This window comes from Macrosteles quadrilineatus, unplaced genomic scaffold (assembly GCF_028750875.1).
Source record: "Macrosteles quadrilineatus isolate MER2022 unplaced genomic scaffold, UCM_ALF_1.0 Scaffold_3__2_contigs__length_128488019, whole genome shotgun sequence".
NCBI classification, from domain to species: Eukaryota; Metazoa; Arthropoda; class Insecta; order Hemiptera; family Cicadellidae; genus Macrosteles; species Macrosteles quadrilineatus.
Window position 1 is genome coordinate 15,162,689 of NW_026542596.1, and position 18,724 is coordinate 15,181,412.

The 18,724-nt window shown below is 31.3% G+C and overlaps 2 protein-coding genes across 3 annotated transcripts in view; both read left to right on the forward strand.

Annotated features, from left to right (window-relative positions):
* The first annotated feature begins 358 nt into the window (after positions 1–358).
* Positions 359–8,483, forward strand: LOC128989015 (putative neurotoxin). The gene is made up of 3 exons (XM_054410868.1): positions 359–452; positions 4,951–5,014; positions 8,222–8,483. Exons 1-3 carry the CDS (start codon positions 359–361, stop codon positions 8,355–8,357), a joined length of 294 nt encoding a protein of 97 aa, XP_054266843.1. The 3' UTR covers positions 8,358–8,483.
* A 3,408-nt stretch (positions 8,484–11,891) lies between these two features.
* Positions 11,892–18,724, forward strand: part of LOC128990881 (toxin Tbo-IT2-like) — a 34,278-nt gene continuing 27,445 nt past the window's right edge. For both annotated transcript variants that reach the window (XM_054413512.1, XM_054413513.1), the window contains exon 1: positions 11,892–12,003. In XM_054413512.1, the coding sequence (XP_054269487.1) occupies positions 11,910–12,003 (94 nt within the window). In that variant the 5' untranslated portion in view covers positions 11,892–11,909. The remainder of the gene's footprint in view (positions 12,004–18,724) is intronic.

Sequence of the window (18,724 nt, forward strand, 5' to 3'; positions counted from 1 at the left end):
ATCCGAACCACATTTTTTCCTTGTAATTTACGAATTGGTCTAATTATCAGCATAGTACTGCGGATAGTTGTAGTACTCACTAGTTATCAGAGATCGTAACGGGCCTAAAGCCACGTAAACCTTATATTACCAAAATATAACTAAAATAACTTTATAAAGTGTTGAACAATTTATTACATTTCCAAAGATTTGCTTGACAAATTCCCTCCAGTTTCCTTGATCACCCGCGCTTTTCGACGCCCAAGCCGCTGACCCCGTCCCCAAGGTGCCGTTCCTCTAATTGTAACCTGACGCCGTGACGCCCCCGCCCCTACGTCACGTATAAGACCAGCGCCGCGGCGCCGCCCTGTCTGTCAAGATGCGTCCCCACGTTGTGCTGCTGGCTGCTGGGCTCCTCTACTGCCTGCAGACTTTGTCCGCCGCCACCGTTATATCAGTACCTGACGAAGACGGTAAGTGCAGGAAACAAATACAATTTGCCCGTTGATTAGGATAGTTCAGAGCCGTGATTTGTCTATGAATCATCGCATAGTTAGGTGCCTGTATTTCTAAAAAAAATACATGTCGAAATAAACTTTTTTAAATTTATTCTACCTATCCGGTATTGTTTTATGCTTGTTCCCACTGCGATGATAACTAAAACTCTATCACTGTGCTTTTCAACGTAAAGCCCATAATGCTGTTGGGAAGTAACCATTTATTGGTGCAATTGACAAAAAATATACTTCAATGTTTAATTTTTCATTATTCCTGTATTTTCTTTTCTTATTTTAATGTTACATAGAGTTGACTAAATTAATGTGTTGAGGATGATAGATGAAGAATATAATTAACAATTAAGATTATATTATACTAAAGTGACTTTACTGCCACAGCTTTAGCGTTTCTATTATTTCGTCCCACGCTGTTGTGAAACATGGTGTAGGTTACTAGTGTTAAACAAAAGCACCATTAAACACATAGAACAAGACAAATGTTAAAAACTCAAACTTAACCTAAACACATCACACGTAGAAAACGGTATAATATTTTTCAAATTCATTAATGCATTATTTGGTCCAGATGTAAAATTTAAACAAACGACGTCAGTACTTTTTATTGCTAACGTCCAAAATAAGGAAGCAGTACTATTAATAAACTAAGAAACTAAAAAAATATATATAAATAAAAACAGTTTATTATGCATCAAATGACTAATTATCTCATGCTAGGTCTTTAGCAATGAGGATTTCCTTACTCCCATGCAAGGCTGAGAAAGAATTAGGTATTTCTAGGGAGTTTTGATTTCGAACGATTTTATTGTCTGCTTTGCATAGCATGTTTTTAGTATCAAATACGCCTAACATTCAAAACAGGTATCTTCCAGTATTACTGTACTTTTAGCGAATTTCCCTATAGGGAAGTAGCTATTACCGTAGGTGGCACGGTAAGACCTAGACCCGGGACCGATGTACTTTTTCATTTTGATGTCCCCAGAGGCCAAAAACACTATTCGTTCAAATTTTTATATATGTATATATATATATATAGACTTATATATATATATATACGTCCGTGAACGCAATAACTTGAGTAATTTTTGTCCGATTTTGATGAAATTTGGTTTAAAGGTGTAAAGCGGAATAAACTTGAATGAGTTCGCGAACCAGCACGATCGGACCATGGGAACGGGGCTTTACGGGGGGTTTTATGGGGTAAAAATTGGTTTTTCTCACTTTTGACCCTCAAAACACAAAATTTCCCAATTTCTCTTTAGACCTTTTTAAAGAGCTTAAAAAAACAAATAATTTAGTATATAAAAGTATTTTTGTTCGATTATTGGTAACGGAGAAAATTAAAAAAATTGGAAATTTAAAATTCCCATGTTATTCTTATGGAGAATATTGTCAAATGTTGTAGTTTGCTTGTTTATGAATATATTTTGATCAAACTTGGCAAATTTATTTATTTTGTACTAAGCTATTAATATTTTACTTAAAAACATACTTTATTAGTTTCCTTGTAGCCGCAAACCTAGGTACTCGTTAAACCTAATGTTATTAAAATATATTTAACTGAAAATCAATTCAGACAAATGGAAATTCGCTTAGTCGGCAGGTTTGCTGCGGCGGGGGTATTTTGTACAAATGACTATTAAAAGTTACTGTTTGTGTGTGTGTTGTATGTCAACTAAGTGTTATTGGTGACAGTATTTTATTTATCGTCCGCATAAGTGGTGTAACCTCATACGATACGATATACCCTCTCTACTCTGATAGAACCTGTATGACCGCACAACTCTCAAAATGCCGATATCTGTAGCCTTATTAACTTTAGTTACCTTAACTACGCCAGTCATCTTAGTTATTTATTTATAATATATGTTTATTACCCTTAGCTATCTCTGAGTTTGTTAGCTATCTTAAGATTGGTTCCCTAAATTATCATGTCAATTTTGGACATTTTTATTAGCATTATTATAAAATTCATTTTTAAGCTATTAGTAAAATTTAGAATTTTAGTCACATGTATATAGTTGCATAACTATTGGTTATCACAGGCACCAGCACTGTTTGTTTTAATATAGGCTACTAACATAACTTCAGATATATACCTTTTGTGTTTTTATCTTGGTGTCTCGGTTACCCTAGTCACTAAAAATGTATTCATGCTTTATGAAACTTGATTTAGGAGTAGGATTTGTAAGTTATGTACGTTAGTCTTATGTCCAAACCAATATAAAGTAAACTTGATTTATTTCATGTTATAAGTTTTAAATACTAAATAAAATGTTAAACTGTAATTTAGGGCTGCTACAATGCAAAGATGTGTACCCCATCCGCTTATGAAACATAGACTTTTTTGGGATTTTGTTGTTTCTTAAACAAATATAAAATAAAGAAAAAACGAAATAAAACTAATAAAACAATGAGTATACCAGTTCTTAAGTATCAATATTTTAACACGAATATCAAAAGCCACGCTTTCATGAAACAATAATGATTAAAATGTTGTTGTGCGTTGAAACCCTACTACAACTAAACTAAGAACAATATGCACCAGAAAACTGGCCTAATGTATGTTGAAGTACGAAAGTAACCATAATTTAGAAAGCCTTTAAAGAGGCCGATTATACGCAACGTAACGGCGATAACGACCAGGTCGTTATTTGACCCTTCTGTCGTTAATGGAGGCCAACATATCGACCGATAATATTCAAATATCCGTCTTTGTTGTGAATATTAACGTTAAGAAATTTTGAAACCTAAAATAATAAATAAAATGTAAACTTCCAACACCAGGGGCTTAAACAAATAAAAATGCATAATAATACTCAAGAAACAAAATGCTTTTTTCAGCCATTTTCTTGTAACGTTAACTTTGGCTGTGACAGTTTATAATGTAATCATATTGGTTAATATTTTCTACCCATACAAATGAATTAGTAAATAAATGAGTGGTTTATTTCAATTTAAGATTATCACTGATTTAAAAGAACGAAGGACTATGGAACTAAGGATCATTCACTGCATAATCAAGTGGTGTAAATATCAACCAACCAACGTCAAAAGAAAAACTTGACCTTGACTTTAAAAGCAAGATCGACTTTTTGCTTTTAATATGTAATAACCGATTTATTTGATCACTTCTACATATGAGTGAATAAAAAAAGCAAAATTAAAACGATAATATTTATTTTTGTAATTTATATATTGAACTTTTATGTTTAAATAAAGTTTGTATATAATATATAGTTAATGCGACTTAACATAATTAATATATTAGAATGATTATACTACCTAATGATGTAACAAAATGAATGATTTCGTTGTCGAGACATAATTTATACCTACATTTAACAAATTGTATTTAAAAATAAACACCTGGAGAATTTAATAACACGTCCCTTAAATCCTGAGCTCAAAATTCTTTAAAGAATCGAGTAAAAAAATTGAGTGAGTTGAAAGTGACATAAATTTCAAAATAATAAAGAAGGCACGAATTGAATTACACCCGTCCATTTGTAACGTGGCTGCGGTGAAATGAATCGTCCAATCAGCGAGCAGTATTTATTTTTCGGTTCCACGATTAGAGTCAACGTTGATTATTCAACAAGTCCCTGTCAGCTGCTGTCATATTTGTTTATAACTGTCCATTGAACAGGAATCACTGGGAACGTTATAAGAAATAACTGTGGGGATGAATACGGTATTTTATTGTAGACTATTGTCATATTATAGCATAAAGAAATTGGTGAATTCTTTGGAAAACCATAAAATGTATTTTTCAAATCTATCACAGATATCTTTAACGTTGACCTAGGAGAGGATCGTCATGCAAAATAGTTGATAAATTGTGAATTTACTGATTTCAAAAATCAAAGCATTAATAACTTGCCAACACATAGATTGCACCTCATTGAGCAACCGAGTGGTATATTGAATGGTATATTAGAGCGGACTTTACCTAAAAGTTAAATCTTTGCTGGTGAATTCCTGAGAGGAGTAAGCAGTATTTCTCAAACTGGAATCAGCTGTCCTTGATTATTGTGCTTCTAATTAGCAAAACTCGACCATTAACAAAACTACACAAATCATTTTACGGCTGCACTTTACTTTAGGTCCTACACTCATTCGAATAAAAATATCGATTGTTCGATTGTTTCATTCGATATATCGTTTGGTTAGTTAGGTTAGGTTAACCTTACCTAACTAACCAAACGATATATCGAATGAAACAATCGATTAATCGATATATGGATCGATATTTTCATTCGAATGAGTGTAAGACCTAAAGTAAAGTGCAGCCCATTTTACTTCATTCTACACTAATCCCAAATATATACTCAGCTTTACAAACAATACTCAGAAAACTACCTAACTATTGATTAAGTTGTTTGTAAAGCTGGAACGAAATAGGTATTTGTTTGATTTTGGGCGATATTACTTCAAATCTGGTTTTTTTTTTCAGATGATGTAAATACCGATGTCGACAGTGATGCAGAAATCAGGCTTTTCTACGGAGGAGTAGCGAAGTGAGTAATCAAATACAATCTTAGTTGTTTTTTTTTTATGGAAAGTAAACAACACATCAAGGCACGTTTTGGCCATGCCTCAGTGAAAACGACTGTCTCTAATACAGTACATGAATTACTAGGCAAAAGTAATTTTATCTTTAAGGTACAAAAGAATAAACTGGAGAAGACAATGTTATTTAAATATAAACGTTGTCCCCTGACTTAATGTAGAAAACACTAGAAGTCCCGATTAGACTAAAGAATATATACCATAGCATCGTTATGAAAATGTATTTGTCTTTTGCATCTCGTATACCGAATAATTTTTTAACAGTAAATCCTTTTTTTAATATTTAGACTAGTTAAACTATTAATTGGTAAATTTCTTATATACTATAATGTATACTATAGTATAGTATGAACTATAGTATGATCATAGTTTTTAATACTGTAAATAAAGTCTTTTATTATTAAAGTAATACATGTCGCATCTGAGGTTCTTCAAATGCAAACAATACACACAATTGTTGAACAGCTGTTTGGTAAAAATAGTAAAAAGAAAGCAATTACAAGGTGTAACTGAGAAAGGTATTTTATATTCAATACAAAAACATCACCGGCATCTCAAACCATGTATTAGCTGAAGAATAATGGAGCATGACGAAAAAATAATATTAATCATTACTGGACCCTATATTGTCTTTTCGGCCCTTCACTCACTTTCCGACCTCAACTAACCCTTAGTCGTTAAACTTGGGCTCGTGTCAAAATGAGTCACTTTAACCCCTAGTGATGACATATACTTTTAAACAATATATCTAAGACCTTATATACTATCTATAACATTTAAACATGTTGTCAGTATAAAAATAATGAAACGGTAGTGCTTTAAGTTAGTTTAAGTTTCACTATTCTTGGATTCAATACTAAATTAGTCAGAAAAAACGTAGTGTTGTTCTATAATACTATGATCGTAATATTTAATAGTTAGTACTCCACAATAATGTTTTGCTAGAACGATTTCAATGTTGTATTAGTATTGTGGCCAACAATAATAATTGTTAAACATACATTTATTTCGTTATAAAGTTTGAAAACTAAAATAAACTAGTTTTTTTGTATACTTATAGAAAATTGAGTCAAGTTGTGTATTACACTTTACCAAGTGACTTTTTACGACATATAGTTACTGTGGCTCTTTGAAAAGAAAGCGGTCCTAACATTGTTTTACTGTGGATTAAAATTCCTTTTGTAACTTATATTACTAAACTGATAAACTTTGAAGTGGTTTTAAATACATCAGTGTTGTGTGGTCTTTAATGATAAAAGAAAGCTCAGACAGAAAACCCATTATATTATTCATACAAAAAAAGGTAAGAACAGGGAGTGTCAGTGAATATTAAAACAGTTTCAAACAAGCAATCCTAATTAAATGATATGTTACAAAGGTTCTAGTTTAAATTAAGAAATTGTAGATATTAAGGTGTTTGTTTGCCTCTTATAAATAAACAATATACTACTCATAATCTTGAAATGGACCATGAACATAAATCTCGTGGTGTACTAGTTACAACTCGTGGTCTACTAGTTACAACTCGTGGTCTACTAGTTTCATCTAGTTTTCTAGTCGTTACATCTCGTGTTCTAGTATTTACATCTCGTGGTCTAGTAGTTACATCTCATTGTCTAGTAGTTACATCTCGTTGTCTAGTAGTAACATCTCATTGTCTAGTAGTTACATCTCATTGTCTAGTAGTTACATCTCGTTGTCTAGTAGTAACATCTCATTGTCTAGTAGTTACATCTCATTGTCTAGTATTTACATCTCATTGTCTAGTAGTTACATCTCGTTGTCTAGTAGTAACACCTCATTGTCTAGTAGTTACATCTCGTTGTCTAGTAGTAACATCTCATTGTCTAGTAGTTACATCTCGTTGTCTAGTAGTAACATCTCATTGTCTAGTAGTTACATATCGTTGTCTTGTAGTAACATCTCATTGTCTAGTAGTTACATCACGTTGTCTAGTTGTAACATCTCATTGTCTAGTAGTTACATCTCGTTGTCTAGTAGTAACATCTCATTGTCTAGTAGTTACATCACGTTGTCTTGTAGTAACATCTCATTGTCTAGTAGTTACATCACGTTGTCTAGTTGTAACATCTCATTGTCTAGTAGTTACATCTCGTTGTCTAGTAGTAACATCTCATTGTCTAGTAGTTACATCACGTTGTCTAGTGGTTACATCTCGTGGTCTAGTAGTTACATCACGTTGTCTAGTTGTAACATCTCATTGTTTAGTAGTTACATCTCGTTGTCTAGTAGTTACATCTCGTTGTCTAGTTGTAACATCTCATTGTCTAGTAGTTACATCTCGTGGTCTAGTAGTTACATCTTGTAGTCTAGTATTTATATCTCGTGGTCTAGTAGTTACATCTCGTGGTCTAGGAGTTACATCTTGTAGTCTAGTATTTACATCTCGTGGTCTAGTAGTTACATCTTGTAGTCTAGTATTTACATCTCGTGGTCTAGTAGTTACATCTCGTGGTCTAGTAGTTACATATCGTGGTCTAGTAGTTACATGTTGTAGTCTAGTAGTTACATCTCGTTTTCTAGTGTAGTTACATCTTGTAGTCTAGTAGTTCCATCCACCAATAGCGTTTACAGTGGTTACAGTGGTTACAGGATAAGTCGGTTGATTGATCAGTGGTTTAGTAATCCAGATTTAACTTAATCAGAAGCCTAAGGTTTTGGTAGTTGAAAACTGGATTTAGCTGACCTCAATAATAGGGCTTTTAATAAAAGTTACTGACTAACAAAGCACCTATAAAAGTAACATAACTACATCTCTTTCATGCAACCCATATCTGTCTTCGCCTTAAAACTGCGCACCCTGTAGTGTCAGCATCACATTTATCTAATCTGGAAAATAACATAGACCATTACGAAATAATACCCCTATACTAATAACACACTCCTTCTACCAGAACATTCCCTCCACTATAAACCACACGATTGTTTAAATTATTAACATTTATAACACGACTTACCATTTGTTATTTAACCAAGTTTCAAAATAACGTACTCAAAGTCAGAGGGGATTCTAAACCTAGAATTTTCACACATAAAAGAGGTACTCTGACTGCTTTCTATAATAAAATTCATCAAAGGTTTCTTAATATCTATGCTATTTCACTGACATAGATAATACAAATATGTTTTTTCAGGAGAGGGTGCGTTTCCAGAGGGGGTAACTGTGACCACAGTCCCAATGATTGCTGCCCATCAACCTCCTGCCGTTGTAATCTCTGGGGCGCCAACTGCAGGTGTCAAAGGAAAGGAGTGTTCCAAAATTGGGGCTAGTACTCTCCCCAGCTGCTTCTCTGGCAACTTCACACAAATGTGACAAAAACGTACAAAAACACCGTTTGTTTCGTGGCATTTATGTTGTATTGTGGTTGTATAGTTTGAAATAAATGTTTAATTAAATTGTGTGATTTTTATTTTAGTTCGAAAATTTTCAAGGTGTTTTTTACGTTTTTATATCAAACGTATTTCCTATTACGTTTGTTTAAGATGATTATCAATTAAATATTATGGTGTATAGCTTGGATAAATAATTTATAACTTTTGTCTAATCCTCAAATGCGAATTTACAGCTTTTCCGTTGAAAACTTTTTCAGGCCATTTCAAATGTGAAATTTCGGGGGTCCCTCTGCCACCAAGATATGAGAAATGAGTAAATAATAAATACTAATCATCTCCGGCTACGATTTCTTCCATTTACTGCTTTTATAGGTAACAGATTCACTTCCTTGAAGTATAAAAAAAGTTCCATTAAGACAACTCGAGTTTTTTCGTATATTTAAAATTATCATTAATCTACGTTTTATAACGAATAAAACCTGTAACCAAACTGAGAAGCGTAATGATTACCACGACGATCCAACTGGCTTAGCGTAATTTCTCGTTTAACTTTACGAAAGTCAAAATGAAAAATGTACTCCTGACTTAAGCTTAGTCTCCAAACTATTAAAAATTAGATGTTTATACAATTTTAGTCTATTTATCAGACCTTATTTGCTTGAGCTTAATTAATCTTGGGCTAATGACTTAGTTTATAAGCTCAGTACTTACTTAGTAAAATAAACTTAAATGCAAGAATTAAAGTTCTGTATAAAACGAGTGCTGACAATATTTGATCCATCCAAAGAAGCATATAACAATCTGCAATACATGTTAAAAAACTATCATTTTAAAATGTCTAATTTCATTATTTCAATGGTAAGTTTCACTAATAAAGTAGTTATAGTTAAAAAAAGTTGTTCGCCTAACTTTGTAAAAGTGATAATTTTGTAGTCTGCAGTGTATAGTGCTGTTAGACATAAATCTAAAATTCTTCAATTATTGCAATGTGAAGTTTGTAAATAGGAATCAGAACCTATTGGTTTATAGGACCAAGTATACACATAGTAACGCCACACTAAATATACAGGGTGGTCATAAATTATTGGACACATTTTAAGATTATATAAACAAATAACCAAGCAACTTAGAAACATGGGAATTGTTTCATTGAATAACAAATTTAAGACAGTTTTATACAGCAACTGCAAAACAATAATTATATAAATGTCAGTAATTGTAAGAAGTGGTTATAAAAAATGTGCAAAAATCACTCAAACAGTGAATGTAAGTTGTTTTTGTTATGACTTGTGTTGTGGCCTAGTCAGCATAGTTAAAAACCAACAATGGACCTTTCTACACCAGCTGTGTATGACACTTGGTAATCAAACCTTGAACCGAATCACGTAACAAAATTACTAGTGTGCAATAAAAAGCAACGTCTTTGGTTTCATTAAAGTAAATCTGTAATAACTGTTCAAAGAAGGCTGCGTTTAGAGTGTATGTGGCCGTAATTCTATTTGTAGAAATTCTATAAAATAGTGGTACAGACAATTAGAACGACTGGAAAGTGTCCAAAATATAATTTAAAGGGTCATCACCTCAGATGAACATAGCTTACAATAACAGTTTAGGTGATTTTTATGGTCATTTTATAACTACTTTTCATAATTGCTGAAATTTTTATAATTGTTTTTTTTTTCAGTTACTGTATATCACTGTTTTAAATTTGCTATTTAATGGAACAATTCCCACGTTTCTAGACTGCTTGGTTATTTATTTATTTTATCTTAAAATGTGTACAATAATTTATGACCACCCTGTATTATTTATTTAACAAATATTGTTCCAAAAAATAAATACTGCAATCAAGATATTTGTAAAATATACTTACATGTTTATTTTAAAATATCTAAAACCTGAGCAATCACTTTAGGATCCACAACAATAAACATCACAAAGAATATCAACAATGTGCATTGATTAATCACTATTATTACCAAACGAGAACATATTCGTCATAACACAATATTGGGTAAAACATACCTAAACTGAAACTGTTTTTTGTTTCTAAAAGTCGCTGTTAATATAATTGAGAGTGCAATATAATATTTTATTAGTTTTCTCCATATTAACTAAACATATATTTAATAATGTGAATTACGAAGGAATTTCTTTAATATTGAAATTTACGGCATAGTTGGGAAAATATATTATGAAAATCTATTACTCACTATATTACACACTATCTATGATAACACGTATCTATAAATTGATGGCAAATATAAATAAATATAAAACAAATATAATACCGCCACCGCAGCAAACCTGCAGACTAAGCGAATTTCCATTCTCTGATTGGATTTACACTAAAATGTCTCCTTAAAGATATCAAATTTATTCCAAACTTAAATAACATTAGTTTAACGAGTACTTAGGTTTGCTGCAACAGAGAGAGTAAAAAGGTGGTTTTTTGTAAAATGTTAATAGTTTAATATGAAATGAATGCATTTTCCAAATTTGATGAAAATATGATCATAAACAAGCAAACTACAACAGTTTACTTATTCTTCATAAGAATAACATGGGCATTTTAAATTTACAGTTCTTTGGAATTTTTTCCGTAACCATTAGGCTCTTAATTACGCTTCAATATACAAAATTATTTGTTCTACAAAATGGTTTGGAAAGAAAATGCTAAATTTTAAGTTTTGAGGGCGAAAAATGGGAACAACAAATTTTTGCCCCATAAAATTCCCCATAAACTCCTGTTCCCATAGTCCGATCATGCTGGTTCGCGAACTCGTTCGAATAAACGTAGATTTCCACGTTAGTACCAAATTTAATCAAAATCAGATGATTTTTGCTCGAGTTATTGCGCTAACGGACACACACACATATATATATTTAGGGAAATTCGCTAAAATAACGAATTTAAATAATACACTTTAATTACCAGGTAAAAAATATTTTGCTGTAGTTAGTATTAACCTAGTGCAAGTGTAGGTTCGGATGGTAGCGTGCTTGGAGCTGAAGACTTATATCCTGGAGCCCAGGCTCGAATCCTGTAAAACACCAACTACTTTTAGCATTGCGATATTGTCGTAACAAGTTGGTTTGGAGCCCAGTTTATTCTTAAACAAAGATAAATACAAAATAAGTCTCCTATGAGAAGCTCTATATAGAATGGCTCTTTACTCTCATTAAAAATATGTGGCAGTACGTTTCATCATTTGCATACGTTCTGCTAGATACTCCAAAATAAAATACCCCGTAAAATATCTACAACCATTACTAACATTTCCCAATTTAATTCCGTCAAGTCAACAAGACTAGCCAGTAAGCCGTCAATTAGTTAATGTGTGTCCACGGTTGGATTGTACTAGTAACATGTAACAAGCCCGTGGGCCGTTGGGGGGGGGGATGGGGGGGGGGCTAGGGTGTGCGTGGGTGCGAGCTAGGGGGGTGCGCACCACAGTAGAAGCCCTCACACTTGCCCGAGCCCCCAAGATGCGCACTTCGTTGGGTTTACTTCTAGTTGCTCTGCTGCTTCTAGCCCTTTCCTTAGCCCAAGCCGAACCCGCACCCTCATATTTTGATGACGGTTAGTACTATCAAACATTCATCCACTCAATTTGTATCCATTTATAAGCTGTCACTGCAGTTTAATTGTTTTAAAACTTTTTTTCAATATTGCAAACAATGTGTTAGTTGTCACCAACAATGTGTAATGTATTATTTTGAATGTTCACATCGACAAAGACCGTTAGAAATAGAGAAAATAAGCTTTTAATCACCATTAGCAAAAGGGGGGATTGTCATATGGAACGCTGTTTTGAGTTGCGATAGTTTTGTTGTGACATTCTTTTTTGTAGAAATGCTTTGGGACCTCTGTATCTCACCACTTTCATTCTAGGCAGCTCAATATAACTAAAAACATAATTAATAACACCTTAAAAACAAAATGTTTCAATCACACATCAAATTATGGTAACCTATTACCTTTAACCAATCACTTAAAACGGTAAAAAGTAATTTATAAACACTAAAAGTTATTGTTTTAGAAGACTATTTCCAAGATAAAATTACATAAGATATTACATTCTCTCTTGAGGACAAAAAATATAAGTTATGTATTTTACACATTTTTATCTATGTTTTATTTTAACCTTATACTATAATGAGGATATTTAAATTTTCTATACAGCATAATTATATATTTATGAAAAGTTTCCTCCCGTAGGTTGGCAATTTTAACCCAAATATCTGAAGGTTTCCCAAACGATTATTGCATTAATTTGTTTGTAATTGATTAGAATTTATAAAAGATAAATCAATTATTGAAATCATTATCAATAATCTCTAAGCCGACGTTAAGTGACCAATACCAACAATAAACTCTAAACAAAAATGTAAATAATGTTACTGGCCAGATAAAATTCCATAAACAAATAAAAGTATAGGTTTATTGATTGCCAATGTTTTCATAATTATATTATAAATAATAACCAAAGATAAGAGGTAGCATGTCATAAGAATTTTTACAGACATGTAAAAATAAGAATGTCAAAAACGGAATATAGAAATGGATACTCTTTTAGTTCAGCGACTTACATGTAGAATTTATGTGACACCTTTGATATAATATTCATAAAGTTTTCTATTTCGCGTAAAAGAGGGAACAAGCTGACAACTTTCTTATAGTCTTACATCATATAAAATATTTGTTCACTGTGCCAGCTTCCTTGCTTGTTATAAGCTTGTAAAGCCACAAGTACTCTATTTCAATATTCTTTGATGGCTGCAAATTCATTTTAAAAGCACTAAATATGTGTTGAAACAAATTATAAAAAAATACATCATGCATTTTGCTCATACATTTTGCTACATATACGTAACGTAAATACATTTCCCTAATGATAATATATTGTTAAATGTATTTATTTGTTACCAAATATATATATTTATTTATTAATGTGTTCATACAACTTGTCTCATTAAAATTGTAGTTTCAAATAACTTAAATTCATTAATAATATAAAGAGCATTCAAAAGGGAAAATTGTTGTCATATATTATAAAACAAGAAATTGCCTTAACATCTGAATTCCTGAAAAAATACATATAAGACACATTTCTACTTCTACTTTCAATATATTTTATTTTACCTACAGTATGTGTGTGAATATTGGTACATTATCAAGATTTAGGTTACACTAAATGTTGTAATGAAATGATTTTTTTTAAATGGTTTACACAATAGACCAAGTTTGAACTTTAAAATTTTTGAGACATGACAAATCCAATAAGGTAGGATTAACTATACTGATGTCAATATCTGATTTACGATAATTTTTTTTTTTACCAAAGACTTTTACATACAGAAAAACAAAAAGTAAATTCGTACATTCTAAAACTTAAGGCTGCATTTGGTAATAAAAGAATAATTTTTCCTCAACAATTATATATTCTATAATCCAACAACCTATCATTTCATTGAATGTAATTTTGTTGAACATTTTATATATATATATTATGAAAAGGCTGTAAGACTCTATAAATATCAATCTTATTGGATTGAAAATATAAACCTAATTTGTTGAAGCAATACGTAAATATGTTTTCGAATAAATGTCTGTCGACTACATTTATGGAATTATATTAAATTTACTTTGGTGCAACAAACCTTTTAGGCTTAGCAGTTGTGACAGAATGATTAATAAACGTTTTTTGATCCATTTTTGCAGTTACTTTTGTTACGCTTGTATGTTTTAAGATATTTAGTGCAAAATCCACTCTTGCTTAGAAGTTTTTAATACAAAAACATATATTTTTCATCATTTCTAATACTAGTACTATGAATTTTTAGAGAAAAGCGTAGAACAGAAAGTGGTTGAAATATAAAGCTAAAAAATAAAAATCTTACTACAATATGGCATGACAGTGGGGAGAATCATAACTTATTGTAGACATATGTGAGTTTTCTTAGTTTTAATTTTGGATATTTTATAAGTATAATTAAAACAACACATTCAGACGTGTTGATGAGATCGCAATAAAGATATTAGAACGAGACTGATGTATAGAAGCGTCGATCCGATTTAAATCTCGCCAAAAAAATCGTCCAGCTATTGGGGGGAGAAACAAATTCATAAACACAAGAAGCGTCTCTGTATTTCAGGGTTTTTCGTCATGGAATGTCAATTTCCCAATACTAATGGTTTTTTTTAACCTTTTATAATAATACGTTCACAAAATACATCGATATTAAGGATTTGATGTATTAACCATCCAGAGTTGTTAAACGGAGAATTCAGATATTATAGTTTTACTTAATGATCTTCGGGCATGAACGCTCTTAATAAACATAACCAAGAAACTGTGTATTTAAAGTTGATTAAAATGAGTGTGCAAAGTGGAATTGTAGGTTCAAGCTGTGGGAGGAGATATACATAATACGAAGGCTAATCTTGTGGTCGTGTTACTCATTTTGACGATGATCACGTGAAACCCTTTCTGGTTAGTAAACCACATTTACCTTTCAAAATAAACGCATTTAGATTCGAAAAAGATCATGAGGGACATCTAAGCCCGTTTTCTTTGTAAAAAGTACATAAATGTATGCATCAGTCTCTGGCCATTTTAAATTTACGGTTCTATTTCTTCAAAAGAAATATTTAATATTTAATAACTTATATTTTCATAGGGTTAATGGCTATAACAAGTTGAAATTTGATGAGTAACAAATTTGTGATTGAAAGCTGATTTGGAAGAGCTAAGAACGATATTATAACTGACTGTGGTACTTGGGTTGGATTCTATCATACGGTAAATGTTTTTCCATAGTTTACTATCATATTCCACCAGCAAAAACTTTTACAGTTTACTCAGAAAATTTCGCTCTTTTTTGCGTGATTTGTGTGTACGTTTCAGTGTAAATATCGTAGAATTCGTGTAATTAAAATCAAAATAACTAACTACTGACTTATATACTGTGCAGTTAGATATTTATTAAGTCAATGTTTAAAGTAGAAAGAAGATTTTCCTTGTTTTAAGTTCTTTACGAACTTAAAAAAAGAGTTAGAACTCCTGTGTTGATGTCAAAGATAAACCTAAGTAAGTGGTAGAAACTTCCATTTAACCTGAAGTTATAACTTTGTTGAATGCTTTAAACATACATCTTTCGATATACTAATTATGTTTTATTAAAGTAAATTAGAACCCTTACTTTATTTAACAAAAACCAACATAATGTTTCTACGTCGTTGATATAGGTAATATTAAATACTACTGACTGATGCGATGACCATCTTGATTCTTTGGCAACGTACCATTCATTAATTTACGTAATCCTTTTGTTTTAACCCAACCCCTTTCCTAATGTACAGCAAAAATGGAAAAGTCTAAATAAGCTACAGTTGAAAACTATGTTGTGTACATCATACGGAAAACCTCATCTAGTTTTATGTAATTTAAAGTCATTTAGGTGCTTTTCATAATTAAAAGTAATCTTGCGGGTTTTAGAAAAATGCAATCGAACGGAAGGAAATTCTGGCCTATCCTTACCAAAGCTACACAATAAACCCACAAGTTAATTTGCACTGTAAAATAGCATACTACCACAGAGATATACTTAAGTTTAAGTAATAATAACTCCCTCGGAGAGTTTCTGCGTATACTTCGCAAATACATTTCTCTTGATATTTTGTTTGTGGTGTGTTTGCAGTGTGTTGTATTCCAAACAGGTCTTAAAACAAATCATCGACTCTATAGTTTCCTTAATCAACTTACATTTTCTTAAAAGGCCTTGCTTAATACCAGGTGAAATGTAGTGCCGCAAATACTTAATATACTTTTGTTTCGGTCCTAGGACGCTAGGCACGAGCCTGGGATTGTTTTTCACATTACTTCAGGCTAGACCTAGGGGTTGTGGCATTATCACTTAGATAAAATCTATTGGTGACTTGGCGGGGATCGAACCCGGGACCTCAGGGACTGAAGTCCCGCACTCTAACCACCACGCCAGCTCGCTCCCCAATACTTTATATACTGGAAGATATCTCTAAAACATTTAAGAACATTAGTTTTGTAAGTTTTGCATTTTATTTACTAAAATAAGCAACAGTTTTTAAAAAATACTGTAACAATGCGTAAAACTTATAACACCTTTTTTAGTCTCTGGATCACTCCTAAATAAACTAATGAATAATTCAATTATAATATTGTCAATTAATTATTGATCTTCCACTGATTTTGTACCTAAAGAATCATTATCGAGCCGAACAGGTAATGTTTAAAGATCTCCAGGAATAAACAGGTGATTTCTAGCCCAACATCAGAGTTCAAAGGTTACTACCGATTCAATATGATCCTTCCGAGCGTTTGGTCGTATCCTTATAACAAACATAAGGAGCATAAATATCATAAAGAAAACTTTCTAAGGAATCAATAGTGAAGTGAGATAAAGAGATCACAGTTGATAAGGAGACAATACCCTATTGACCAGATCACAGGCATGACTCCTGTTAATAACTGCCAACTCATTTTATATTGGATTTCTTTTTACCGTGTTGAAAAGATTCGCAGTAAAAATGAAACTTCAACGAAAACTGGTTAGTATTTTCCACCGATATTCTAAAAAAGACTTACGTGAATTGAAGGTTTACGTCCATAATCATGACGTAAAAAATCTAAAACAAAACGCACAAATTTTAATATAAAAATTTATAATTAAATTGTAATACGCTACTGGACTATTCAAATAAACGAAAAAGAAGGACAAACAAATATTTGTGTGTTTTCTGTTGCATAGCCATAGTGACCTTGACCTTAGAAGATAATTGAGAAAGTCCTAACGATCCTTGAGTCCCTAGATCCCAAAGAGAAACTTGGAGTTTACAATAACATCTACAGATAATATCACCTCAGTAACCATAAACTTGCTCCTTTATCTTACGTGCGTTCCCAAAATACGTGAACATTGTATTGTATGAACCTTATTTGTATCTCAATTATTTACAAAATAAGATTAAAAACTTTAAAGGGTTGCTTTCAGTTAGATGTTTTAAATACTTGAAGATGAAACTACTAAATACAACATATTGATTAACATAGTGAATAAACTTAATTTTCCTACGTAATGCTACTCCTTTAATCCAATGGTAATGCATATAAATAAGTTAATCGATGATTTATTTCCAAAATAATTCAATCTTAATCTTAAAAAATATTCGTGACCAATTGTGATGACTGCAGATCATATCAACCGTAGCAGTTGCAAATGTTGGATTAATTTGTTACATCAAAAAAGATAACTATAAAAACATTATAGGGTTTTAAATGTCTGAAATATTTTGTCTCTATCCTAGAAGAATAGAGTGTTGATGTATAAGAAATTGACATGTTAATGTAATGTACCACTTACGCCCTTCAGGCATCTTAGGTTTTTAAAACAGAGTTTACTTGGAAAGACAAGATTCTACCCCAAATTCTTTTAAAATGTCATGAAATTTTGATAATTTGTTGTTTGAAAAATGAATTAATTTAGTGACTAAAATAGATATAAGAAAAATAGTTATAGTTTTTGAACAAGTGGACTGTATTTTGTTTAATTTACAGGATGAATCACTTACTGTTTTGTCAATTCTTCTTTAAGTTAAATACAATAATGTTGTAGTGATTTTCTTGAATTTAATTTACACTTTCTTCATACATGTCTTCTTAGTTCATACTCATTCTGTCTTCATTTGTTTATCTTCATCACAGTCATATGTTTTGTTTTTAATATTTTATTGTTGTACATTTAATTTTGAGTAGTTAAACTGCTTGCATTTACAGTGTTGCCAATTTTAATAATGAAATATTCTTTTTGGATACAATGTGATATAATATAATAACATATGATAATTTGTAATATTGAAATGAATTGTAATTTAAACTAATAATAATAAATTGCAAACCTAAACATTGGTTAATGAATTTTGATTGACTTATTTGGAATAATTTAAATATGAATGAAATAAAGAAAACTAATAATTACTTAACATAAAATAAACCACTTTTTAGTGTTTTGGTGTAGTTAATAAGTAAAATAAATTAAAAATGCATATATTAATTACATAACTCCTTCCTTCTTATAAAATTCCATAAAATAATATTGAATGTAATTCTGATGATCAGAAATAATTTGAAAACATTACCTTACCAAAAAGTCTAAATAGTTAATTAATATTTTAGATTGATTAATTGTTTTCCTTATGAATATAGTTATGTAAACGTACAAGACAAGTTAGAAGGGGTACATTTATGGTACAATTTTATTGTAAA